Source organism: Borostomias antarcticus (assembly GCF_949987555.1).
Source record: "Borostomias antarcticus genome assembly, chromosome: 12".
Classification (NCBI taxonomy): domain Eukaryota; kingdom Metazoa; phylum Chordata; class Actinopteri; order Stomiiformes; family Stomiidae; genus Borostomias; species Borostomias antarcticus.
In genome coordinates, this window is record NC_140245.1 from 24,436,952 (window position 1) to 24,464,815 (window position 27,864).

At 46.4% G+C, this 27,864-nt stretch overlaps 3 protein-coding genes across 4 annotated transcripts; all 3 read right to left on the minus strand.

The window, feature by feature from the left end:
* Nucleotides 1–345: 345 nt before the first annotated feature.
* On the minus strand, nt 346–2,651 carry LOC311315839 (transmembrane protein 182-like; the record flags this gene model as incomplete). The annotated part of the gene is made up of 4 exons (XM_084446536.1): nt 346–617; nt 1,009–1,146; nt 1,249–1,339; nt 2,472–2,651. 4 exons carry the CDS (start codon nt 2,649–2,651, stop codon nt 346–348), a joined length of 681 nt encoding a protein of 226 aa, XP_084302662.1.
* A 1,490-nt stretch (nt 2,652–4,141) lies between these two features.
* Nucleotides 4,142–10,536, minus strand: LOC311315872 (actin-related protein 3-like). 2 transcript variants are annotated; one of them, XM_084446573.1, is made up of 12 exons: nt 10,413–10,536; nt 9,801–9,856; nt 9,360–9,484; nt 8,780–8,890; nt 8,138–8,233; nt 7,071–7,178; nt 6,754–6,897; nt 6,106–6,279; nt 5,903–5,995; nt 5,643–5,768; nt 5,460–5,543; nt 4,142–4,950 (listed from the first exon to the last, which is right to left on the minus strand). In XM_084446573.1, exons 1-12 carry the CDS (start codon nt 10,454–10,456, stop codon nt 4,855–4,857), a joined length of 1,257 nt encoding a protein of 418 aa, XP_084302699.1. In that variant the 5' UTR covers nt 10,457–10,536; the 3' UTR covers nt 4,142–4,854. The 2 variants fall into 2 exon arrangements, with proteins under 2 accessions (XP_084302699.1, XP_084302700.1); XM_084446574.1 differs by having other exon boundaries at nt 10,397–10,463.
* Nucleotides 10,537–21,565: 11,029 nt separating this feature from the next.
* On the minus strand, nt 21,566–27,388 carry LOC311315840 (ly6/PLAUR domain-containing protein 1-like; the record flags this gene model as incomplete). The annotated part of the gene is made up of 3 exons (XM_084446537.1): nt 21,566–21,792; nt 24,695–24,829; nt 27,340–27,388. 3 exons carry the CDS (start codon nt 27,386–27,388, stop codon nt 21,566–21,568), a joined length of 411 nt encoding a protein of 136 aa, XP_084302663.1.
* Nucleotides 27,389–27,864: the final 476 nt, after the last annotated feature.

Below are 27,864 nucleotides of genomic sequence, written 5' to 3' on the forward strand. Positions count from 1 at the left end.
AGTCTAATTCATTATCCTCCTCATTCTCAACCCACTCAGTCACAGATGGCTTCGGGCAGGAGTACAGTTGCCGGGCAGAACTGGCGGTAACAGCATGTCAACTCGCAATCACAAAAGACATGTGGCTTTCTTTCTCTACACAGGTGACCTGAGATGAGACAGTCATTAGACAGCATCGGTATGAAAAGGGCAGACACACTTGAACAGCCCAGGATTCCCAGTCACCTCTCAGGGCTACGTTGATTGGTCCTTCTTGAACTGAGGCATCTCCATCCTTTTAAATTACCCCCCCCCCCCCTTAACGGTTCAGCGGGTGGCATTCTTATCCTGAAACCTAGTTCAAGCTCAGGGGTATCCGCTCCTCTCATTCTCCGCCGGACAAGCTAAGCGCGTCTCCCGGCTCGTCTGCAGGGTCCGTCCGGTCAGCGCGGACAGCAGGCCGGCCAGCAGGCAGAAGAAGACGGCCACGGGGGCCAGCAGGAAGGAGGGTCCGTCGCGGACGCTGAGGTGGAAGAGGGGGCAGCCGGGGGTCCGCCGCGGCGCCGCGTAGCGCTCCAACGTGTCCAGAACCTGGACCCACATCACGTACATCACCAGCACCACCAGCAGGCACAGGCCTGGGAGGGGGGGGGGTGATATTAGAAAGAAGTGGAGGGAGAGAGAGAGGTGAGAGTGAAAGATGGCCGAGTGAAAAAGAGCGGGAAGAAGGGAGAGAGAGAGAGAGAGGGGCGGCGGGGGGGGGGGGGGGGGGGGGTTGAAAGAAGTGGAGGGAGAGAGAAAGAGAAGTGAGAGTAGAGGATGGCCGAGTGAAAAAGAGTGGGAAGGAGAGAGAGAGAGAGAGAGAGAGAGAGAGAGAGAGAGAGAGAGAGAGAGAGAGAGAGAGAGAGACATAAAGTGAGATTTTAATGGAGATGCTCATTGGAATATCCATTAATTCCTACATAAATACAGTTCATAAACACAGTATAGGCCTACTGTAGATACAGACACTACGGCCTGGTGATAGACCTCCAGTAAGCAGGAGGGCACCGCCCACTTTGTAGAGTCTGTGGCTAGCCAATGGCGCGGCGGTGAAGGCAACAAATCCACCAATCACAACAGCGACCACACCCAAAAGGAGGAAGATGCTCCAGAAAGTCCTGTAGACTATATAATAAGAACATACAATAGATAAGAGAACAGTTTATATATATATATATTTAATTATTAAAGAAAAAATAAATAGAATACAACAGTTATCAAACTTACTGATGGCGGAGTCGGGTTCGAGGGAGGCCCCCATTGGCTCAGAGACAGGAAATGGGAACAGGTAGGCAGGAACACAGACCTTTGGCGACGGCTGATTGGCTGTGGGAATTGAACGTGCTATCATTATCTGTTCATCCAGAATGTTCTGTTCCTGTTGAACCGTGACACTTACTGATCCAGAAGTCCCAAACACTGTCCTCCGCCTCTCTGCTTCTGAAGGAGCACCTCCAGAAAAGACCCTCATGAAACATCTCCCTGCCCTGGACCTGCTGGGGCAGACCCCCCCCCCCCAAAACACAGACCCTCACCTTGAGTCAAAGGTTAAAGGAGTAGTAAAGGGAAAATGCATGTTTAGCCCTGTTTTAAGGTTACTTCTGATCATATACAATGGTTCAGATCAAAACGTTGACAAAACTAGCACTTTTGAGAAAGTCTGATAATTGCTCTACCACCGTTTAGGTCATACAATGGATGTGGGTGGGCACCTTGAAAAATCATTCAAAAAACATGTTAAACTCTCAATTTCAATCACAAGAAGCTCACCGAGGGGGTAATTGGTGTCCGTTGGTGTTCTGACATCAAATTTGCCGCAAAGTATGAATCCTGTAGGGTTTTATTGATCATTTGGTGAAATCCATTGACTTGTATTGAAGCGACCGTTGTAGATGTGTAGATCAATCCTCAGAGGGGATTCAGGAAGCGGAACTACTTACGGTAGCTTTTGTTATTGTTTATGTTGCTAGGCTACCTAGTTTGTGGAAGTTTACACACGTATGTGCTGCGACTAAATAGTTCTATGCTAAATATTTTAAATAAATATTTAAAAAAAAAGCCTTTCCAGATGAACTAGAATCTTACTTTATGGCGAATTATATGTCAGAATGCCAACTAACACCTCGGTGAGTTTCTTGTCTTTGAAATTGAGAGTTTAACATGTTTTTTGAATGATTTTTCAAGGTGCCCACCCACATCCATTGTATGACCAAAACGGTGGTAGAGCAATTATCAGACTTTCTCAAAAGTGCTAGTTTTGTCAACGTTTTGATCTGAACCATTGTATATGATCATAAGTAACCTTAAAACAGGGCTAAACATGCATTTTCCCTTTACTACTCCTTTAAGGGTCAAACGACAGCGCTTCAGGGGTTCGGCTAGCGTGCCTGTCGTTACACCACACCCACCGACCACCACCTCTCTCCTGAACCGAAAGAGAGTTCCGTTACCTCTGAACGCCCCTCCCCCTTCCCCAGAGCTCCGCCCCTCCCGGGCTGGACCGGGCCACAGGTCTCGGAGGCCAGCAGCCAGTACTCCGTCCCGAAAGAGAAGAGCAGGGACAGGACCCCCAGGGCCCCGGAGTACCCCGCTAGCAACACAAGAACCTTCAGCCTAGTGGCAGAGGACATTATGCCTGTCTGCCAGCCAGCCAGCCAGTCAGCCAGCCAGTCAGTCAGTCAGTCAGTCAGTCAGTCAGCAGTCAGCCAGCCAGTCAGTCAGTCAGTCAGCCAGTCAGTCAGTCAGTCAGCAGTCAGCCAGCCAGTCAGTCAGTCAGTCAGCCAGCCAGTCAGTCAGTCAGTCAGCCAGTCAGTCAGTCAGTCAGCCAGTCAGCCAGTCAGTCAGTCAGCCAGCCAGTCAGCCAGTCAGTCAGTCAGTCAGCCAGTCAGTCAGTCAGTCAACCAGTCAGTCAGTCAGTCAGTCAGTCAGCCAGTCAGTCAGTCAGTCAGTCAGTCAGTCAGTCAGCCAGTCAGTCAGTCAGTCAGTCAGTCAGTCAGCCAGTCAGCCAGTCAGTCAGTCAGTCAGCCAGTCAGTCAGTCAGCCAGTCAGTCAGCCAGTCAGTCAGTCAGCCAGTCAGTCAGCCAGTCAGTCAGTCAGTCAGTCAGTCAGTCAGTCAGTCAGTCAACCAGCCAGTCAGTCAGTCAGTCAATCAGCTGGTTTAGCTGTCTGTCTACCTGTCTCCGTCTGTCTGCCTGCCTGTCTGTCTGCCAGTCAGTTTAGCTGTCTGTCTCTGTCTGCTGGTTTAGCCGTCTGTGCGTCGATAACGGTCAGTCTGTGGCTCTCCCCTCCACCGTCAAGGTCTCTCCGTCCGTCTGCCTGTCTGTTCTCTCCCTCCTGCGACCACGAGAGGGAGGGGCTTTCAACGACATATCTGGTCCATCCCGCTTTTCACTGGTGAGCCCCCGCATACCACTGGTGAGGGGCAGGGCAGATATAACCGCCCACTACCCCTGGGATAGGACAATCATGACCGCCAGACGACAGAGGCGTGTGAAACGGGAGCAGGGTATTCCAGCCTGCCTGAAATAATGCAAGCCAATCTGATGTGTGTGTGTGTGTGTGTGTGTGGGGGCGTGGGGTGAGGCGAGGTGGTGGTTTAAAAATAAACAATGTTGTCATGTCATGTATGACTTTCCAGGGTATAGTTGTAATGCTTTCACACAGGAAGGGAAGTTTGTGAACGCAGAAACCGTCGCCGATATATAACTCGTGTTGATCTATTCAGAACACAGGACAGCGCGAGAGCGGTGTGTATAATACTGTATTATGGTGTGTATAATACTGTATTATGAGTCCAAACATCATTCAATGACACCAGCGTCTTTCTGATATCAGTTCTAGGAGAAATCGTACTCAGTGGAACTAATGCATGTGCTCTTTGAAACAATGCTGACATCTAGTGGTAGTAGTGGGAATTACATGCACATTTATAATAGGCCGATTAAGGACCACAGTCGAATTCGAAACATTCGTCATATCCACTCTAGCTCCCTCAAACAGCAGTGCAAGAAAGACAAAAATAAACATCCCTACTGTACACTTCTGTGTTCGATCTACTCGACCATGTCCCCAAGAGATGATGCAACTGTTTTACAAGTCATAGAAATATCTGTCTGCCTTTATTGACATGTTGGTAGGCATTCAAATCCACAGATTCGGTACAGTTCACGGTCATAGAGTACACATGAGATCCCAGGCATCAAGGATATGACAGTCATTTCAAATATATTAATATAACTATCCGTGAAGATAAGAACGGATGGCTCAAGAAAGAATTACCCCAACACCTGCCGAGTAAAAGGGGCAAAAGGAATACGAAAATCAATAAGTGTGAATTAAATTGGTCACAATATTGAACTCTTGATACTGAAGGTATACGGGCACTGTGTCAACGCAGTGTCGTGAGTTCATTCTCTCACCACCATCATCTATAATATAAAAAACCTCATAAGAAATATAAGCAAGCTCTGGTCTTATACACAGAGAGAGGAATAACTACACCAGAACAAGATAGTATGATTTCACTAAGTATTCTAACCCTGTAATTAAAAGGACCATAACAACATAACCATTGACAATTTCATCATCCATCATAATTAAACTTTCGAGTCCACATAATATTTATCTGAGGATGCTTTCGGCTGAGACGCCGCGATCCGCTCTTGCTTGAGGACGATCTCAACAGTTTTGCCGGGCCTGGTAAGCCTGGTCCGGTCCGGTGTCGAAGGTCGTTATTGTCCGACGGTATTGGTCTGTAAGTGCTGCCTCTCTGACGGCTGTGGACCAGTGTCCCCCCCCCCGGGGCTCCGTACCCCTGGGAGGAACGCGCCCCCCTTAGGACATGACCCCAAACACGGGGTTGTGGCGGCAGATGCTGGGGCCGATCTCCTCGTAGTCCTTTTTGGTGTGACACACTTGGTAAAACTCAGGCTGGGGGGGGAGAAGGAGAAGGTTACCACTTCAATAGTTAGTTGCCATATTTCAGTAAGAGAAGATAAAAGACGCTCTATTACACCCAATATGGGTGCTGGATCAAAAAAACATAGGTTATTGATGGAGTAGAAATCCACACACCAGGAAGCTCCTCTCTTGGTTTTTAACAAACAAACTAAAGTTACTATATAATCTTGGCACTTTTCTCAGTAATGTATTACCCCTCTTCAAATGATGTTTTTCTTTTTCTTATGTTGTATATTCCTGTTTCTGTTCGTGTACCACTGCACTGATGTTTCTTACTTATGTAATTGTACCCCACACCACAATTGTGGTCTAGAGTGAAATAAATCGGAATCTATTTGCGTCGTTAACGTTTAGTGTCACACGTTCTCTTTAAAACGCGAGCTTCCTGGTGTGCGGGTCTCGCTCTTCGCGTTTCGACCAGACGGACTCGAGCGGCGACGGACGAGAGTTCCCGGTGGTCAGTTGCTCTCCGTACTCACGGTCGAGGCCAGCATGGAGCCTCCGAACCACACGGCGTATCGCTGCATGTGGTGGGTGATGACCTGCACGTCGATGGGCTTGGGCTGCCGGACAAGAGGGAAGGACATTAGAATACACGCGGGACCCTCCGAGTTCCACAAGGCCGTAGATTTGTTTTGTTTTGTTTTGTTTGTTGGTCTCACCTTCAGCTTGCCGCCGCTCAGCTCCTCGCTGAGTTTCAACCGTCCGTCCACCGTCCTCTTCAGGTCCCTCTGCAGGCGCCGCCCGAAATCCCTGAACATGGTGGAGCCGCCCGACAGCACCACGTTCTGCAAGACACACCGGCCACGCCACGCGGTCAGCACGGACCAGCATGCACCAGACGGCCACTTCCCATGTAGAGGGCCTCCCCAAAACGAGGTTAAAAGTAGTGGTTTCATAGGGGGGGGGTCAGGGAAGGTACCTTGTAGAGGGGACGCCTGACATCGATGGGGCAGTTTTGGATGACCTCGTCGACCACCTCCGAGATGGGCTGGGTGAAGTCAGGGTTGGCGAACTGCGGTGGGGGGGGGGGTTAGAGGTCAAAGGTGAACGCAGCGACCGACGCGGGCCCGCAAAGACCCGGGAAACGCACTCTACGAGAGGGGTGGGCGGGGCCACGCTTACCTCGGGGTGGAAGAAGATCTCAGGGCCGAGGAAGCGCTCGTAGCCCACGTCGATGGTGAACTCCTTCTTGGTGACCGAGTTGACCCCCGTGTGCTGCTTGATCCACTTGGAGCCGTCCGTGTCGTACTTGCTGAACTCCTTCACCAGGTCGGGGCACACGTAGCTGTACCGCTCCTGGAACGCGCCGAGAGAGAGAAGCCGTGACCGCGCAGCTCGTGGTGTTCGAGGCGCGGGGACGTGCGGTTTACGTGTCGGTGGCGCTGGCTGTAACCGTGGCGCTGCTGCCACCTAGTGATGAGCCGTGGATGTGCAGCTATCGTGGACATTAGGAGAACCAACCCCGTTTACAAATCAAGCAATCTTCCCACACTAGTCGATACTTAAACGGGCGAGTCGGATTCATTGTTTGACACTTGTAGTGACGAGTCTGACACTTGGAGTGACGAGTCTGACACTCGGAGCAGCCGGTGACGGACAGAGTAAAGATGGAAGTGTCGGGGGTGTGATGGAGCCCAGATAGCAAGCGGATCTGGGCCATATATGGGCCGGAACTAAGCCCCAAGGGCCAGATCTGGCCTGTATATGGCCCAGGTCTGGCCTGTATATGGCCCAGATCCGCTTGCTATCTGGGAGGGAACGCTGACCTACCTTGACGGCTTTGGCGGTCTCCAGAGACTGCTCCGGGGGGATCCCCACCTCCCTCTCCCTCAGCAGCTGCTGAGTGAAGTAGGTGATGTCTCGCCCGGCGATGGGAATGTGCTTTATGCAGCTGCCAATCACGTAGCCTTCCGCCTACGGGACCACGCCCCACCCCAGCAAAAAAAAACTTGATCAACACCAAGCAGAACCTGTTGGCTAGGAATGTGATTCAAACCAAAATCAACGGAATGACGCCAGGCGTGTTTCGAGGATGGGGTCCGGCGACGGCGGTGTCTAACGGGCGCTGGGGGCGGAGCCAAACCTACCACCGGGATGACGTGGGTGACGCCGTCGCCGCTGTCGATGACCGTGCCCGTCAGGGTCCTCTCGCCCACCTGCCGGGAGGTCCAGGAGGCGGCCAGCGCCAACACGGCCTGAGGAGGGGAGGGGGAGGGGGAGGGGAAGTGGGAGGGGGAGGGGGAGTGGGAGGGGGAGGGGGAGGGAGAGGGAAAGGGGGAGGGGGAGTGGGAGGGGGAGGGGGAGGGAGAGGGAAAGGGGGAGGGGGAGGCGGCAAACAGGCCCGGATCAAGACTCACGCTTCGAGATTCCAGATCCCTTTAATGCCATGTGTATGGACGGCCCTAAACAAGCCACCAGCTCACTATTTAGCAAACAAACAGTATGTTCAGTATGTTCATTTATACACTCAATACTTGGTGGGGGCTCCTTTTGCACAAATTACTCCATCAGTGTGGAGCAACATGGAGGCAATCAGCCTGGAAATATTTCACTTCATGTGTAATAAATCTATAATACATGAACGTTTCACTTTTTGGATTAAATTACGGGAAATAATGAGCTTTCCACAATATTCTGATTGTCTGAGATGCACCTGTACGTACAGTGTGTCGTACGCTGGGTGAGCGGTGTTATGAACAGTGTGTCGTACGCTGGGTGAGCGGTGTTGTGTACAGTGTGTCGTACGCTGGGTGAGCGGTGTGATGTACAGTGTGTCGTACGCTGGGTGAGCGGTGTGATGTACAGTGTGTCGTACGCTGGGTGAGCGGTGTGATGTACAGTGTGTCGTATGCTGGGTGAGCGGTGTGATGTACAGTGTGTCGTACGCTGGGTGAGCGGTGTGATGTACAGTGTGTCGTACGCTGGGTGAGCGGTGTCGTGTACAGTGTGTCGTACGCTGGGTGAGCGGTGTCGTGTACAGTGGGTGCAGATACTGTATGAGGAGCAATCAGGAGGTCAAGACTCTCAAGGCCGGAATAAAAGGTGAGAGTGTGTGTGTGCGTGCGTGTGTGTGTGTGTGTGTGAGTGTGTGTGTGTGTGTGTGCGTGAGTGTGTGTGCGCGCGTGTGTGTGTGTGTGCGTGTGACGGGACTCACCTGCACGGCGATGTACAGACCCGGGACGTTGAAAGACTCGAACATGATCTCTGCCGTGTATTCTCTGTTCTCGGGTGTGTTCAGAGGAGGCTCTGTCTGTGGGGGGGAGAGAGAGAGAGGGAGGGAGGGTGAGAGAGAGAAGGAGGGAGAGAGAGGGAGGGAGGGTGAGAGAGAGAGGGAGGGAGAGAGAGGGAGGGGAGAGAGAGGGAGGGGAGAGAGGGAGGGGGAGAGAGGGAGAGAGGGAGAGAGAGAGAGAGAGAGAGAGAGGGAGGGAGGGTGAGAGAGGGAGGGAGTGAGAGAGAGGGAGGGAGGGAGGGAGGGAGGGAGAGAGAGAGAGGGAGGGAGGGAGGGGGGGAGAGAGAGAGAGAGAGAGAGAGAGAGAGAGGAAACACACATCCCATGAGCCTCTGTAGCTCTGCTAAGGACAGGCTTCCTTCCGTCACGGCGTGGACGTCGTCATCGGTAACGGATCGGCATTATCGCCGTCTGTTCAGATAGCGACCGTCTATGAGGAAGCTTCTCTCCACGGTCATCTATGAGGAAGCTTCTCTCCACCGTCATCTATGAGGAAGCTTCTCTCCACGGTCATCTATGAGGAAGCTTCTCTCCACGGTCATCTCCAGGTCGTCTCTGGGAGCTTACCAGCAGGAAGTAATGGTCTTCTGGTTCTGCCCGCAGATACTTGAAGATCACCTGTTCCATGAACCTCTCCATGAGGTCCCAGTCCTCCACTATGCCATGACGGATGGGCCACTGGTGACACACACACACACACACACACACACACACACACACACACACACACACACACACACACACACACACACACACACACACACACACACACACAAATATCTGGTTACTTGCACTACCTTCTTCAAAACCTCTACTTCAATCGAGTTGCAGTAGCTTCTGGCAATCGCAAGTTGATAACAAAAAGGATTAAAATCTGCACTATCGAATACGTTTTAACTGCTTTTAATGCACATACAGTATACAGCAGACAATGAACGGACGCTGAAACGCTGAGGATCATTGTCTGCTGTATATGTGCATTAAAAGCAGTTGAAACGTATTCGAGAGTGCGGATACCCACCCTTTTTTGTTATATGCGTGTTCTAAAATCCTTCCCCGTCAAGAGTTGAAGACTTGAGGGGGTGAGCGTGCCGTATATCCTAATCGCAAGTCGATGCCCCGCAACTCTTAAGACACGATTCAATACCTTTGTTGCATAATTGGGTTTGTCGATGGCCTCGTCACCGATGAAGAAGTCCAGATCGTCTACGCCCTTCATCATCCTCCGCTGGGCCTGGTCACCCACCTTGGCTGACTCTTTGATTGCAATACCTTCCATGTAGGAGCAGACAAAACTATTATCATTATACAATACTTAAGTCTTCAAAACTAGACCCTAAAAGAAACTGTTCAATGCTTCCTTGCCCAGTTATTGACAGTCCCTAAACAGTTCACAGTGCAGATGAATTGTTCACAGCCTCCCCAGATAGCAAGCGGATGTGTAATGATTCTGGGCCATATATGGGCCGGGACTAAGCCACAAGGGCCAGATCTGGCCTGTATATGGCCCAGATCCGCTTGCTATCAGCCTCTGCTGCCCAAGGGAACATATCAATAAGCCCACTATCATGTGATCACATTCACTTACATGATGGGACGATGAACTGAGGCTCTGTGTTCCCAGCATAGCCAATCTTTGTATATCTACAAGAGAACAGAATAACCATCACAGTGATGTGTCAATAAGGCAAGGCAAGTTTATTTATTTAGCACATTTCAGCCACAGGGCAATTCAAGGTGCTTTACATGAGACATTAAAAGCATTAAAACAAAAAGCAAGACATTATAGACATTTAAAACAAAAAGCAGGACAAATTAAAAGCATTAAAACAAAAAGCAAGTCAATAACACACATTTGAGCCACAACGTTCAGAGAACATGATATGTCTAACGTGAGCAACTAATAAAGCTGGATATCTATTTATCTTTGGTGTTTTTATGACAAGGACAGCTTTAACTTTAGTAAGGTTAATGACTCGATAGCAACTCCTAGTGCAAGCTAAGCTAGCTAACTAGCTAGTCTCAAGCACACATCCACTCACACAATGTCCAATTTAACTAGTGAACTGTTGTATTAAGTAAGATCTAGATAGATTGCTACATGAAAGGGAAGGGCTGGCTAAGTCAAAGAATGAGGTAACGTGAGCTAACCAGAGGCTAGCTAGCTAGCACAGGCTAACCCACCCAGCTAGCTACTCACCCGGTCCCACAGTCCACTACACACGCCGGTAACCGCCCAGCCATGGTTTGCTTTGATAGATACTGCACAAACTGAGCTTATATTTCGTTACAATCTGGTGTAGTTTGGTTGGTTTCAGGACCAGATGATAGCTGGGTGATCAATGGCTGAATGCGGAAGGAGTCAAAGCAGCGTGAAGCGTTTCCGCAATCATGAGGTTGCCAGGTTGATGACTATCCCCCTATCAAGGGGTCTGAAAACCACCAGGTTTCCAGGATTTCCACGTATTTGTGATACTGTGCTTTTGTGTTATGGGGTAAAATAATAGTAGTAATAATAATACAAATGAACATATAGCAGGTAGGGTCAATACGATTACACTATTGCAATGCTCACTCAATTTCCACTATACTCTTTGATTCGTGTTTTACATGTGGATGGTTCAATGGTCTTCATAAAATATTGTAAATCACCCTAAGGTCTCAGAAGTCCTTTAAAGATGGGACAATTGGGCATGGCCATCCTCTCTGCTGGGCCAGGGAGAAATCTTTGAGCATTTTACTTCCATGAGATTATCTGCCATTTCATGTCAGCAGAGGGCAGTGTTGAGCTGAGCATGACTGAGGAGGGCCCCCAAATTAAAAAGGCAAAACATGTTCATGTTGGATGTTGCAATTTAAGATCATATACTACAGGCATTTGAGGAATTTTAATTTCGAATTATATTCAGGGGCATAAAAACTAGAATGTTACTTTTTTATTTCATGCATGTTTAGTGATTATCCCCAATGGTATGGTCTTCGTATCTCCTCCATGTGATTCTTATGATGACTCACCTTAGGCATTTGGTTAATATAGTCTAGACAACGTGGTATTGTGTTGCAGTAATTCAATTTAATGATTGATGATTGATGATTCAACAGTGGTTGCTTGATCTAAATAACCATTCTTTCTCTTCCAAAGCGCTCCAGAAGGTTCCATCACTTGAACCGGATGCTGAATCCCTCAGAGCTGTTTGGCAACTCTCTTGCACTATGTCGCTAGCTGGCTATGCCCAAAGATCATATTACTGATTCAGCTGATTTAGCTCCCGTCAGGGGCTGTAGAGTATGGTGTGACCCCCCCCCCCCCCCCCCCCCTACGTGACCACATGGAGGGCCACTGATAAAGAAGACGTATTAGCCAAGAAGGCTCGGCGTTGGAGCTGGATCCATCACTTAAGACCCAAGCACATCCAATCCCAGAGCTTTACAAAACATTGGCTTTTTTCTCTTCGGGCAGCGCCATCACTCATGACTGTTTCCTCCCCGGCCGCCAGCTTTCTCTACCTGTTCACAGCTCCCTTGGGGCCCTGGCAGTGGGACTGTGGGAGTAGCTTCTATAGGCCTATCAGTTTCAACTTTGTCAACCGTACCTTGACAAGTCAGGGAGAGCTCTACTCAACTGTTCTACTCCCTCCATGCCAGAGATATGCTTGAAGATTTGACTAGGTAGATTTGACTAGGTAGATTTGACTAGGTAGATTTGACTAGGAAGATTTGACTAGGTAGATTGGACTAGGTAGATTTGACTAGGAAGATTTGACTAGGTAGATTTGACTAGGTAGATTTGACTAGGTAGATTGGACTAGGTAGATTGGACTAGGTAGATTGGACTAGGTAGCCCACTGTCCTACATTGGTGGGAGTAATGAAATGAACGGTGAAAATTTAAAAAGGGTGGATGTCATTCAAATAACACTATCGAGAGCCTGTTCAAGGTGGGCTTGACAGCATGTCTACTAAAACCAGGCCAGGTCAAGCCTGGCTTATGTGCGTGGCTGGCTTGTTTCTGTTCAGGACTGGTAGGACGGAAGATAGTCATGCCACTGAAATAGCTGTGAATTGAAATGACATGAAATAATGTCTGATAAATTAAGATAGGTCTTGTCGCCTGGACACATCAGTTCCAATGCTTCCAATGCTAATCCAGCACAATAAGAGTGGGATAACCAGTGTTGCAGTCTAAGGGTTAGAACTATGGAAATATTATGACTATAATTTATGATTATACCACATTTATCACAAATATGAAGGAATACATATCAACTCGTATATGGGGCACCACCCTGTTCTGTACAGGGAAACAGATAACCTTTATCAATATTCTAATTTATCAATCTCAGTCTGAAGGAGGAAGTCTTGACTCAGTCAAGTGATCTAAAGATCATGTGATGACGCTAGGATGTGATCAAAGTTTAATAATGTGTATTGTTAGTTTATTGTTAAGTTATACTAATCAATTATCAAAATATGAAAACATAATTCAATAATAGATGAAAAAACAAACAAAAAGCAGAAATGAAATGAATGATGTCATAGATTATCACAGCCTATCCTAAATCCTCTAAGCTTAAACAATACCTGGCATCACACCACATCAGAAGAGAATGCTGAAATGGTTCATAGTTTAAAAGTTGCAAATGTCTCGTTCAAACCCTTTGCTCTCGCCAGAGGGGGATCGTTTGCAGAGTTTGTGGAAATTCCTAAGACCCTGGCGTCAACTACACAGAGATCTTAGCGAGCAGGTAACGGTTAAGCAATGCCATGGATACAGATTGATTTGCATTAATCAGGTCCCAGACAGCAATCTGATCAGGGCCATATACAGGCCAGATCTGCCACTTGTGGCTTAGTTCCGGCCCATATATGGCCCAGATCCGCTTGCTATCTGGGGTACAAGCTTGGATCCTGGGTTACGGAGACAAAACTTGAGAGAGACTTAAGAGAGAGAGAATCTGTCCTGTCCCCCACTTAAAAAGGGCAGCCCAGATAGCAAGCAGATCTGGGCCATATACAGGCCAGATCTGGCCCTTGTGGCTTAGTTCCGGCCCATATATGGCCCAGATCCGCTTGCTATCTGGGAGGGGACTGAGGTGTGTCCTGTTTGCATAGACAGCACCAATTAGTTACCCACACAGAGGTAAGGTCTGTGAGCGGCTTTGACCCCCACTCCCTTGGGATCATAAAAGGGGAGCCAAGATTCTCTTAAGAGTCTGGAATCATCAAGTATCTCTGTTATGGTTTCAACATATTACATTTCCCCAACATGCATAATCAACTGATTCATGATTTTAGCTTCACATTTATACCACACATCGCTAGGTTGACTTAGCAGCATAGAACCAGTTATTTACAAACACAATAACACTTGGTTATAAATCCAATGCATCAATGCCCATACTTTATTCCCAGGGCTTATTCTCATGGTGGTTGCATCACATAGTTGGGAGAAAGTAATTGCACTTTATTAAAGAAGCAAGACAAAGAATGTTCATATTCGCCCAGAACAAAAAGGCTAGAACAAAAAACAATAATTGAGACCACTTGAGACCTCAGCTTCTATACAAATACAATCCCAATATGATTTTCTCTCTGTCCATTGCAAGGACACTTATTATTTGAGTGTGGAAATAGTAGCAGTAAGCCTTAAGGCTCTTTTGAAAACATTCAGTTCTGTGAGTATGCTAGGAGTCCCCCTCAGGGCAAACCAGAGAAGATTCAGATCACTCTCTGAACGAGAAGCTGTGCCCTACAGCCTAAAGTCAAGAGATTCGAGCCACAGTTAGTGGCACTCCATCCTTCAAAGAAAGTCCACAACATTGTATTACTACTAAAAATAGGCAATGGAGATGAAAAAGACACGTTCTCTGACCTAGGTTAGTCTTTAACCTGTTTCAAGATGTGCACATGTGACATCTAGTTTGTGAGTGCCCTCGTAGTACAGGGATTACTACACAGTTCTCCAAATTCTGCTTTGCACAATGAAAACACACTGTATGGTAGTTTAAAAACGACAGGGCTTTGTATCTTGAACCTTCCAGATCTAATTGTCCCATGTATCAATCTGTACCCAGATAGCAAGCGGATGTGTAATGATTCTGGGACATATATGGGCCGGAACTAAGCCACAAGGGCCAGATCTGGCCTGTATATGGCCCTATTGCTATCTGGGTAAAGAGTTTCTTTCTAATTACATCAATGTTGTAAAAAGCTTTTGGTCCATGGCACATTCTCTACAGAGAAGCAGTAAATGACCTGGGTGGATTCATGACATGGGCAGTTCCCATCATGCACTGTCATACTGACTTAACTCCCATAAAGTATCATTATTGGTTTCCCGGTTGGGGCTTCCATTTTAATCAGGGTAAAACAATCGGGCGTTAGAAAGAGTGATCATCATATGCATTATGGTGATTAATACAGGCCCTTATCGCTTGCTGTCTTCTGGAGGTGGGAGGTCTTTAATGTCAGCTAAATGCTTGTTAATATTTTCATTCTTGCTCCATGATCCATTTGCGCCATCCCCTTTAACGTGGCTGTCAATAATTTTTAAATAGATTTCCTGTTTCTTAATTAGCTACCTGACCTTGAAAAGTCCTTTATTTCCCTTCAGAAACAAACTAGCTTCAGTGGGAGTAAATCTATACCTTTTTTTCTTTAAACAAAAGCTTCTATTGACTTGTCAGAAATGTTATTAGTACACATTCACCACAGCCTACTGTACACTCATAATCTAGAACATCTTTTTCATTACACCAAGGTTAGTAGAGGCATAATTCATCAAGTACATCTTTGGTGTGGTGATTAGATTTTTTTGGACATCCATTGACATATGTTGATATACAGTATGTGGATTATTCATTCCAATGAAAATACTGCACATGTGAAATGAGTTAATTGAGTGTATGCAGTATCCAGGCGGAAGGTAATTAACTCCCCGAGGGGTGAGAGACCGTGCTCTCCTCTCACAACTATGCTAGCTACACCTCAAACGATTTCCTTTGACACATATTCACGATTTAGCTCTCATCTCCAATACTGTAAACAAGACATGAGTCGAGGTCCCTCATCAACTAGAGTGTTTCTACCAGCAAGTAATATCACTAAGTTTGCGCACGCACGCACGCACGCGCGCACACACACACACACACACACACACACACACACACACACACACACACACACACACACACACACACACACAGACATCATTAGGTGGTCAGCAGAGAGAGAGAGAGGGGGGGGGTGGGTATTATTTTAATAATCTCCTCCTTTTTGCTGCTTCTTGAACCCGGGAGATCTGTAGTCTGCATTTTCTCTCCCTCTCCCTCCCTCTCCCCCCATCCCGATCCTGGGCGTTCTCACTCAGGAGCCTCTCCAAAATGGTAGTTAATGGTGCAGTTGCCAACACATTATTACAGGTACCCCCTGCCGTGGGTCACTGCTAATGATCCCTTCCTTCAAGGTGCAACAACCTCTTTTTAACTTTTTTTTTTACTCCTGTGTTGATTACGTTCTCTCCCTGTGATCTTCTCTCTCGACTGATGTACTTCACAGACACTCCACGTAGCTACAGGAAGCACCATGGGGAGCCATGCTTGCCCTAAACAGGGCGCCACTGTGGGCTCGGAGACCTTTGCTCCTCAGGCTTCATTATCACTGTGAGCTCCATGAAGTTGTCAATATCCATATTGAGACGTTAAATGGTTAGGATTGCTAAACCTCTCTGGTGGCTAGCCCTAGTCTAAATATACCACAATATACCGCAGCTCTGGGGGAAGCCGAACAAATGAACTGTCGTCCAGAATGTCTTTGTTGGATAAAGAGATCACAGCCCAGATAGCAAGCGGATGTGTAATGATTCTGGGCCATATATGGGCCGGAACTAAGTCACAAGGGCCAGATCTGGCCTGTATATGGCCCAGATCCGCTTGCTATCTAAGAGGCCATCAATTAGGTTCTCAGACACTTCCTACAGTAGCAACAGATGCTTAAAACCATTGATTGAATGAGCCAGCAAAGTATTGGACCTTTCCACCAAAAAGCCTTGTTAACATTACAATAAGGGTACATTAATATGCATTAGTTACTGCATTATTAAGCATTAAGTAACAGTTAATTAATGTCTCTATTAACCATTTACTAATGTTATTTATGTTAACTAAGGTTAACTCACCTAACCCTAACCCTAGCCCTAACCTTAACTAAGGTATTAATTAACATTAGTAACCTAACCCTAAATAAGCATTAGTTAACAGTTAACCAATGTTTTTTGTGACCCTTATTGTCAAGTGTGACCAACGCCTTTTAAAAACATGATATTCTTCAGACCAGTCTATATTTTATTTATCCAACCTCCTTGTCTTTTGCTGCCCCGTGCCCTGGCCTCTTCTAGGGTTCTGTGGGGCCATAACACTACACCAAGTGTTGCTGACCCCTTTACTTGAGATGAGATGAAGCCTGGTGAATCAGCACTCGCTGAGTGACTTGAGCGTGATATGCTTTTCTGAAATGTAATTCATGTGTAATTTCCTGCTGCAGTATGCTGTGTGCACTCCACTGCCAACTGAATTCAAGGCTGCAAAACGCTACTTATATACCACTCATTCAATAGCATCTTTCCCAGATAGCAAGCGGATGTGTAATGATTCTGGGCCATATATGGGCCGGAACTAAGCCACAAGGGCCAGATCTGGCCTGTATATGGCCCAGATCCGCTTGCTATCTGGGTTCCGAAGTGTTATCCTACCTGCCATCTAAAGACAATAGAGAACCAAATAAAATATTTGCACATCCTTACAGAATAAAAAAAAGAAACATTTAATAGTTTTAAACAGCCCTACTTGAGATGAGAGGGTTTATGGAGTGAGAAGGCCTTTCCACCCTCCACTTTCCCAAAAAGTGTCTTGTTATGCCTCGAAGAAAGAGGTCAGACCTCTCTCTGAGTGAAACAGTGAGGAGTGAATCTGAACGGAGGAGTTCTTGGTTCTACTGTTCTCCTCTCGCTCTCCAAGTAGTTTTAATCACGCCCTGTAAGGCTTTATCTCTCGCTTTCCTTGCCAACTTTCATGAGAACAATGTAAACTGTGCCACGCTGGCAATCTCTCAAGCAATATTCATCCAGCCTTACGACAAACACACACACACACACACACGCGCGCGCACGCCGATCAGATATTGCTCACCCCTAAGCTCAGTCATGCGTGAAGAAGACAGTGTCCATATTGTACCGTGTACAGACTCAAACTAGAAAGATATTCTATGGCTCAAAGGGGAAAATATCTCCAACCCCAGTATGATGAATACCGCTTTGTAACTGCAAGTCATTTCCCATAGCCAGCCGTATTTAGAGAGAGAGCTAAGGTCCTTTTCCTGTCCCTAAGAAACACGTTTTGAAGTAGGCTAGCTGAGGTCATGTCACTCAAGCTAACACCCCCACGCTCCACCCACTCTTGTTGTAACCTACAGCGAAGTTGCAAAGTCGAGGAGGGAGTCTTGTGAACGTGACTAGCATTGAATGAAACTTCAGTGTGAGGGCTGGTTTATTTAGGCCTAATTTACAGATCTCCAGAGCTCACGACCTTTCCCCGGTACACGATGCAGACCCGATGGATACGATCTGTACTTACAGTAAGAGCACCATATCAAGCCTACGTTCTCTCAGGAGGTAGAGCGGGTCGTCCAATGATCGTAGGGTCGGCGGTTCGAATCCCGCCCCCTCCTGTCCACATGTCGAGGTCTCCTTGGGCAAGACACTGAACCCCAAATTGCTCCCAATGAGCAGGCTAGCGCCTTGCATGGCAGCTGCCGCCATTGGTGTGTGAATGCGTGTGTGAATGAGAGGCCATTGTAAAGCTCTGTGCTATTTAAGTGCAGTCCAGTTACCGTCCATGTACCCCAATCTGTAGTATGAGAACAATGTTGATGTACATAATCTGAAAAGGACAGTTTATTATCCAGTTGCAATAGGCGCTGTGGCCATTGGAAATCGGGGCGTGGTCGAATCAAATGACTTAGGGGAGAGATTTCAGCTGTCAGCTGAATAAAGCACACCAATAACATCCACTCTGCCTACATCCCTTCTCCTGGTTCCGACGAGGCTACCGAGATGAGACATGGAGAGACCTCCGCTGGAGAGACCGCTGCCCAGACAGCAAGCGGATCTGGGCCATATACAGAGCAGATCTGGCCCTTGTGGCTTAGTTCCGGCCCATATATGGCCCAGAATCATTACACATCCGCTTGCTATCTGGGTGGAGAGACCACTGGAGGTCTGGCCCTTTTGAACGGATTTCCATTTTTTTCAGCCGGTGGAATAATGGCGGGCTCGCTGCCAGCATCCATATCTCGGCCGGGTAATAAGGCTTTTCCAGCTTGTGAAGGTCAGTGCAATTTAAAGTCAGACTAGAAGCTGGGGATTCTCCGTTTCTCCCTCGCTGCTCCCTCTCATTTAAACATCGGCTATCGCCCCCTTTGCCCCCCCCATCCCCCCCCCCCCCCCCTTCAAGGTGTGGACCTGACCTGATCCCTCCCTTCCTAATAGAACAACTGAGTTTCTCCTGGTCTTCTTTATTTTAAGGTTACTTTTAGAGTTGTTTTGAGCAGAAGGGAATTAAATGAGTGTTAAACAGTTGTGTGCATGTTTAGTCTTTTCATTCATTGTGAATATAATTCAGATGGAAAAAAAAGAAACATTTGGCCACATCTCTTTATTAGTATTTCACATAAGCAGAAAACAATTACTCTTCACAGAAGACCAATCAATGTAGAGACCATTAAAATGACCTGCTGTATATCCTCCCTCCTACTGACTCTCTATCAATCTTGTTCAATAAAACATCAAATTATGAGGGGCAAATAACTGTCTTTCAGATCATATCATTTTAATTTCAGAGATGAAAGTTCATTTCACTGTACATCTGCTTCCTATTATTACCCTTTCTCAAATGGATTGAAATGACTTCTTCATAATACTGTGAAAAGCTTATCGCCCCTATAAGCTTATTTATTTTTCGTTAGCAGGTTACTCTACTTTTAACCAATACGGCATTTAAGCGGTAGGGCGATAATTCACACCGACAATAGATAATACAGAACATAGAAAATCAAATCAAGAATACTGGTACCTCCATTAAAGCTAGTGTAAAGCTGTTACTGAACGTGATTCAAAATCCATGGTACGAGAAACGCGAAAGACACACTGCATGAAATAAATATCCTTTCAGTCTTATATGTACATGTTTCATCATAGCCTTTTTGCAAAGGGGTTGTGTAAAGTCCCGTCTCATTCAGTTCCACTCGTTCAGTTGTGTGCGCTTGGTAGAAACTCAGGCTTCATCACGATTTCCTCACGGGGGTAGATGATCCATGGTTTGTGATCATGTGGAAGGAAGCATTCTGCCTCCAAGATCTTTGCCATTTGACAACTAATAAGAGTGTGTGTGCTAGTATTTTATAGTACGTATGACGCCCTATTATTCTTCCAAGGTGGCCTGCTGTACGTATAATTCCTCATGTACTGAGTACTTCACTATACGCTAGTAGTTTTGCGGATACTTACAATAAGATACAGAGTGGCATGGTTTGATATAGACGCATGTTGCAGAATGGATATTAACCAAACATTATATTATGCCTAATGAGTGGTGACACTGAAAGGCTGGTTTGTCATCTCTCAGCAGAATCCAGGCTATTTCCCTACCTGACAGACAGTAACATTAGCACTTTTCACTTCTCATTAACATATAATCTTACCCAGATAGCAAGCGGATCTGGGCCATATATGGGCCGGAACTAAGCCACAAGGGCCAGATCTGGCCTGTATATGGCCCTGATCCGCTTGCTATCTGGGTAGGCTCCCCTGCACTGAAATGTCAGCTTTATGAATTAATATGTGTAACCACTTCATTTTTGAACAATATGCCAAAGCTGACGTTTACTGTCAAAATATGAATAGTCCATATGTTCCCCACTTGTTTGAAAGAGTAGCTATATTTCCTTCATGTTCTCCATCAGATATAAACAATATGGCACTCTGTGAACTACCACAAGTATCATTCATTTCTAACTTAAATCTTTCTGGCATATCTTATAGGGTAGTATAAAAACTGGCTTGCATTTTTGGTAGAACTGTTACATTTTAACTTGCTGAAACGAAAAACAACAAACTTCAGGCAAATCCCTAAAAGGCAGTCAACTAAATCCAAACGTCACAATGTTCTGTCAATGATGATTATGAGGAAACAAAACATTCAATTACGTTTACGCGACACGGTTAGTTTCATCCGCGGATATCCTTCAAGTCCTCTTTTCTCATAAAGAACTTGTGTAGGATCTGTCAATAATGCAGATCCGCGCATACAACATAATGTTTAACGCCTGTTATCGTGATGTAATCTCTGTGTAATCTCTTTCACATCCATAACGGAGGAATTAAGGTCCGGCGATGTCGAGATGCTAATTCACCTGTGTGCTCTCATCTGATTGCTAATCATTATTGACCGGGGGTGTTGGCAGGGGGCGCTGGCCGCATTAAAACCTGCTTCACACAAGCATGTGACTGGTGACCGGTAAGCTCTGGAGAGCTGAGTCAGGAGTTGGAGGAGGAGGAGGAGGGGGATGTAGAGAAGAGGAGGAGGTGAGGGAGATGGATGTGGAGGAGGAGGAGGTGGAGGGTGATGTAGAGAAGAGGAGGAGGTGAGGGAGATGGATGTGGAGGAGGAGGAGGTGGAGGGGGATGTAGAGAAGAGGAGGAGGTGAGGGAGATGGATGTGGAGGAGGAGGGGGATGTAGAGGAAGAGGAGGAGGTGGTGAATGTGGATGTAGAGGAGGAGGTGGAGGAGCTGGAGGTGGAGGAGGTGGAGGAGGATGTAGAGGAGGAGGTGGAGGAGCTGGAGGAGCTGGAGGAGGTGGATGTGGAGGAGGAGGAGGTGGAGGAGGAGGAGCTGGAGGTGGAGGATGTGGAGGAGGAGGTGGTGGATGTGGATGTAGAGGAGGAGGTGGAGGAGGTGGATGTGGAGGAGGTGGATGTAGAGGAAGAGGAGCAGGTGGTGGATGTGGATGTAGAGGAGGAGGTGGTGGATGTGGATGTAGTGGAGGAGGTGGATGTGGAGGAGGAGGTGGATGTAGAGGAAGAGGAGGAGGTAGGGGAGGTGGATGTAGAGGAGGAGGAGGTGGGGGAGGTGGATGCGGTGGAGGAGGAGGTGGAGGTACCTTTGGGGGTAGACCGAGGGAGGCGACGCAAGCTACCGGTCCGAAAAACAACAACAACAACATTGCCCTGATATGCTCACACGGCATATCAGGGCGACACCCCCCTTCAGTCCCGGGAAGAGGTACCCCCGCCCGCCAGCCTCTAGGTCAGAGAGACCAGCGCCAGAGAGACCAGCAGGGAGGGGAGGGGCGTCAGCAGGGTCGCCGCCGACGGGTACGGACGCTTCTTCTGTTTCGGCCCGTTGCACAGAGGTGTGCTGCAGCAGGTGATGCACACCGACTTGACCTTCTCCGTGCAGAAGTGCTGGTATCCCGACGAGGAGATGAGACAGGCGCCGGAGGAGGCGCAGGCCTGCCTGTAGTACACGCCTGGGGAGACGCGAGGAGAGACACCATCAGGATCAGGATATCGAGAGCGCTCTCTCAAACAATAGTGCTCGCGGGAGAAACCCAGACAGCAATCCGATCAGGGCCATATACAGGCCAGATCTGGAACTTGTGTCTTAGTTCCGGCCCATATATGGCCCAGATCCGCTTGATATCTGGGAAGCGACGCCTCCGATTACGCAACTGCAAGTGTTCAATGGAAGATACGTTTAGGGGAGTGGTTCATTTTTCTACCTAGTTACCTGTTACCCATCATATTGACAGAGTGAATGTAGCTATCATTTGTACCATGGCATGACCAAATTCAATGGTCATTAAAGCATCCCCAGATAGCAAGCGGATCTGGGCCATATATGGGCCGGAACTAAGCCACAAGGGCCAGATCTGGCCTGTATATGGCCCAGATCCGCTTGCTATCTGGGTTACAACGTTAAAGCGGTCTCTAACTGTGGAGCGGAGAGAGTAGATCCACATGAGGGAAGGATTCTGTAGCGTTTTTGGGGTGCGATTAGTCCTCAAACAGCAGGGTGTAGGAGAGCTTGTGTGGGGAAGAGCTGTCTGTCTAGATAAATTAAGACCGTGGAATGGAATCAACCCCTGTGGGGAAATAGTGTCACTCTTTGAATACTAACTATACCAAGGTGACCTGGATGATCGGACACCCAAGTCATCTTCAAGGGGAAAAGTTAAGATTCATGGGTCATGGTGCAAAGGAGTTGATAAAAAAAACAGATTACGCACGCACATTTGAGCTCTTTCTGTTATTAAGATAATTATATTTTTTTTAGCTCTCCGACAGGGTGACAATCGGTAGGTGCCGGTGTTTTATCAAGTAAAGACAGGTCGTCAAGAGAGAGAAGGCAATTATTGGGATTGATTACAGCTATTGAGTTTGACAGAACTGACAATACATCTAATGATTAATCAGTGCTCCTTTGTATCCCTATCAAACGCAAGTAGTCTGAATCTGAATGCATGACAATCAGATTTTTTTCCACAGTAAAGAGATTTAGCTCTTTAAATTGGCTAAGGAGATAGAAATGCTAGAGTTGGGGTTCATATAGAATATACAGCTATGGTACATGCACTTGGTATGGGTGTAAAAGATTAGGAAACGATCTGGGTACTTTGAATTCACATATTCAGCATTTAAATTAAGACTAAGTGTTTAAGTATATTAGTTCTAGTGAAAATGAACGTAGTTTTTGCCTTGCGCTGTGCTTCAGATCCTGGGACCTGTACTCTGGTCTGAGGGTGAAAGCCAAGGACTTTCCCTGGGAAAAAAACTCAGCGACAGATGTCTTCACAATATCAGTTACACGTTATGTGAGCACCTGCTTCCACTAATAATATTGTGGTAGTTTGCAATTTCATAATTAAGACAAATTCTGCTACAAATGAATATAATTAGTTGGACTCCTGGTATCATACTCACATTATGTGTCAGGATTATCAAAGACAACATTCATTTTCCTCCGTCACTGATGTGGCTGCTCTGTTGGCAGCCCATGTTTTTATCAACCTTCAAAATGGACGCTTTAAATCAGGGGTCTCAAACTCAAATTGGCTTGGGGCCACTTCTGGTATCGTTAACTCATAGGAGGGCCACTTCAATGTCAACTTCAAGTACTACTTACTATAAGAAAGTGCAATATTTCTGAAGATGTCATTTTTCATTTCCATAACTAGACTCACAAGTCAGTCTCTAAATGTTGCAAGACTATACCATAACATAATTTTCATCATACAGATTCAAACCGGTTTCTATACATTTTAATACATTTTAACAGTTAGTGCAAATCTTTTTTCCTTACTTTTATTTTATCTTGAATATCCTACATTTGTACTTTATTCCATTTTAGCTGCAAGATGCATCACTAGGCCTGCCCTGGACCTCTCCTTGCATTTATTAAAGTTGAAGTTTGTTTCCATTTCTTGCCAGACACTTGAATACATTTGTAGGCTACTATTCTTTCATGACAGACTTATCTTGAAAGACTGCTGAGACGTTGCCCTCTCAGCTGTGTTTTCTCCTCTCGTCTCCCTACGACTGTTCTCCATGTTTAATAATGAATAACGCTTGACATTATATTCCTTTAGAACGGCGACTCTTTTCTTGCATATCAGGCAGGTAGCATTTCCATTGAGCTCCACAAAAAATACTGCAATGTCCATCTTTCTTGGAACCGTCTGTGTTCCTAACGTGAGTTAACCATGAAAACAGCTGTTCCGTTCATAGTCGCGTGCTGATTGATTGATTGATTGATTGATTGATTGCACCTGTGACTGTATGCAGCGTTCACCTCGCGTGCAGCATTTGGCCCATGCACGTTTTCAGAGACTTGAATTTCGCATTGTAGGCCTGCCTGCCGGCGCCGTTTACAAGAAATTATTTTACGGGCCGGATTACATTATATTTCTGACATCATGTCCCGGGCCGGATGGAGGGGTGGGGCGGGAGTTTGAGACCCCTACTTTAGATACTAATACACACTGATAGCCTGGGCATAGTCCGGCACACGGCCCTGGGTCAAACAAACAGCTGTGTTTCTCAGATGCGGTAGGCTATCGGAGGCCGTCGCGTCGAACCGAGTACAGTAAGGTGATTCTACAGGAAGGTGATTCTACAGTAAGGTGATTCTACAGTAAGGTGATTCTACAGGAAGGTGATTCTACAGTAAGGTGATTGTACAGTAAGGTGATTGTACAGTAAGGTGATTCTACAGGAAGGTGATTCTACAGTTAGGTGATTCTACAGTAAGGTGATTCTACAGTAAGGTGATTCTACAGTAAGGGGATTCTACAGTAAGGTGATTCTACACAGTAAGGTGATTCTACAGTAAGGTGATTCTACAGTAAGGTGATTCTACTGAACGTTGCCTACCATCCTCTCGCACCAAGACCTCTCGCTGGCACGTGTCCTGGACGTTGACGGTGCAGTTGACGATGAACTCCGGGGTGGAGCAGTCGTTGTGCTTCATCTCCTCACACTGATAGCACTGTATCTGGAGAGCATGGCCTGTCGAGGTGTGTGTGTGTGTGTGTGTGTGTGTGTGTGTGTGTGTGTGTGTGTGTGTGTGGAGGGGGGGGGGTGCACAAGAACGGCAAGGTTACAACAACAAAAAAGGCGCGGCGGCAATACTGGGTGACATACAGAAGAGGCAGCACAGCAGGGTCACTTACAATAATAGCAGAGTTGTTTCTGTGGGTTTAAAGAAGAGCTATGGTCCCCTGACAGCAGAGAAAAAGCATTTTTGTTTCCTTCCCCAACTCAATCAAGAATAAGTGCTTTTTTTGATCTATGTGATCTCCAACAACAGCTGCCAAGTTGTAGAGAGCGGTGCATCTCCAGAGATGATGAGAAGGTCCCTTTCATGTCTATTGAATGGTATCTGAAAAGGGCCGCTATTTGGAGTGTTTTAGTGAATTAAACCTAGACTTCACACTGAATACCTAGCGAAAAGCCTGGAACTTAACACTGCTCTCTCCAGAAGCTAGCCTTACATACGCCTCCTAGAACTGTCATTTTTACTTGTCAGTATGGATGCAGATATGGATGCAGATAGAGTATCAGTGTATGATAAGAAGCTTTAAACATGTTTCTGTATAAGCATTAGTGGAACAAATAGCCCACCACAACCAGATCACACTTATCACTGATTACCGTGAAACAAACAGGATCACCCCTGATGTTTTCAAACTCAACGTCATAGCTGAAATAAAGTTGGGACAACAATCAAGTAGGCTAGGGCACACCATTTTGTACGTATCATTTTGCAACTCACAATCAACCATTTCCTGATCCTGAAGGACTGTCGGTCTCCATCGAACCACCCTAAAGGGTCTACGATTAGAACCACTCTAAAGGGTCTACGATTAGAACCACCCTAAAGGGTCTACGATTAGAACCACTCTAAAGGGTCTACGATTAGAACCACTCTAAAGGGTCTACGATTAGAACCACTCTAAAGGGTCTACGATTAGAACCACCCTAAAGGGTCTACGATTAGAACCACCCTAAAGGGTCTACGATTAGAACCACTCTAAAGGGTCTACGATTAGAACCACCCTAAAGGGTCTACGATTAGAACCACCCTAAAGGGTCTACGATTAAACCCAGAGGACATCTGCTTACAATCCTCTCCCATGAAGAGACCTGCATTGTTGTTGTTCCCATGAAGAGACCTGCATTGTTGTTGTTGGGCGCTATTGTCGTCAGGAGGGTGATTGAACCCCCTAAACCGAACCATCTACCCATCCAGACCAAGAGGACAATTACGGGTCTCATAGAAGGTAATCTCATCACAAAAGCAATATCACAAACTACTTCTGCAACAGAATTGTTCAAAAGCAGTATGCCCACATCCAGTTAGTGGAGAGACAGATACTGAGAAAGACATCCCCCACAAACATCTGTCTAAAAGATTTTCTTTCCTATTCAAATTCTGCTTCAGGTGATTAATTCCCACTGACAGATAGAAACACTGCTTTAATTTTCAAATTGATGGCAGTAAACTCTGATAGCGTCATCAGGCACACATTAAATCGAAAAGGAAACAAAATTATAGGCTACTCTATAACTTTAAGATGCAAACTGATTGTTTAAAAAACTCAACTGCAGAGTAATCAAGCAATATAGCAGCATTTACTGTCAAATGGGGGAGTAGCGGTGTCACTGATTCACAAAAAGCTCATCCGCTCTAGATAGAAGGTTCCAAAATGGGTTCTTGAGACTCATCATAAGAGATCCCTTATTTTTGGTGCTAAATAAAACAAAAGCAAAACTATTTGCTTGTCTATTTCACCCGGTTCAACGGGGTGTGATTTATCTGACAGGTAATCATCATCATTCATAAGAAGAAATGTGTCTATCCTTCCTCTAGTCAGTATTCAGGCTAGTGAATAGCGCACCAGACAGCTGTTGATTCATGGTGTTCATCTGAACAGCTCACTCTGTGGATAGCTTGATGAAACACAGCAAGCTGTCTAGAATGTGTGGAATTACATTCTATAGCTAATCAATGTGTTATTTCTTAGCTAAGCCATGGATGAGATTTTGAAATGAGGGACTAAAGTCAGACTATATAGCCCTGCCAAGAAAACGTTTCTGGCAACTGCTTGTCGCAAGGGAATAGATCAATCTTTCTAATCATCAGTAGCCTACAGGGGTGAGCATTTAATAATAGTCTTTTTGACAGATAATATAGTGCAGCCTAGAAGCTGTTGTTAATATAAGCCTGTGTATAGGCTACTGTAGGATACCTCCCTATTAATTCAGGGACCCTTACGGGAGCATCAGTTAAACGTTTATTCACTCCTAGACCGACGGACTTGCGGGAAAATGCAACAGTGTAAATTCCCTGCCACCTACGGACCATGACTTATTTGAAAACACATTTTCCGCTGGCCAATATTTACACATCGGGGTCCAAAGTTGAGGGCATTAAACCCGATACAATGAATTTAGGAGCCAATGGGGACCAGATCAACCGCATCAAGCCACAGCGACGCCGCCGAAGTTTTGCATACCTGTGTGTTGAAAAATTCCAAATAAAGTTGCGAAAATGAGAAGCCGCATCCTCTCCCAATTGACTCTTGAAGGGAAAACATTAGACCAGGCGAACTTCAGACTAGAGCAGGACACATTCAGGCATCGGTAGAATAGATGTGAGCGACACCATTCTGGGTGGAATGTGATGCGCAACGCTGAGCCCTGCAGAGAGGACACACTTCTGTGCGCAACTGGAGAGAAATTGGGATGAGGAGGAAAAGACAGACCACGTGACGAAAGCTGCTCATACATCTGAGAGGAGTGCATGCCGTAAATCACTCGATCGGCCAACAAGACGCAAATACTTATTGACTCATAATTGCTCACAATTTGTATAGTAGGACTACTTAATTGACAAGCATGCACCTCTGGCAAATCATGTGTCATCTGTTATCACTATGGCAAGCCGCTATTCAACTTCCACTCAAGATATAGAGCGAGAGAGAGAGAGAGAGAGAGAGAGAGACTAGAACCCAGTCTTGTGTGGTTTAATTAATTACTTG

Bases quoted from the DNA above. Each gene is read 5' to 3' on its own strand.
- LOC311315872 (XM_084446573.1), bottom strand. From the start codon at position 10,456: ATGGCTGGGCGGTTACCGGCGTGTGTAGTGGACTGTGGGACCGG. The intron at 8,234-8,779 runs GTAAGCTCCCAG...TCCCCCCCACAG, and splicing joins AAGACCATTACTTCCTGCTG to ACAGAGCCTCCTCTGAACAC. The intron at 5,769-5,902 runs GTACCTTCCCTG...TGTGTCTTGCAG, and splicing joins TCAGGCGTCCCCTCTACAAG to AACGTGGTGCTGTCGGGCGG.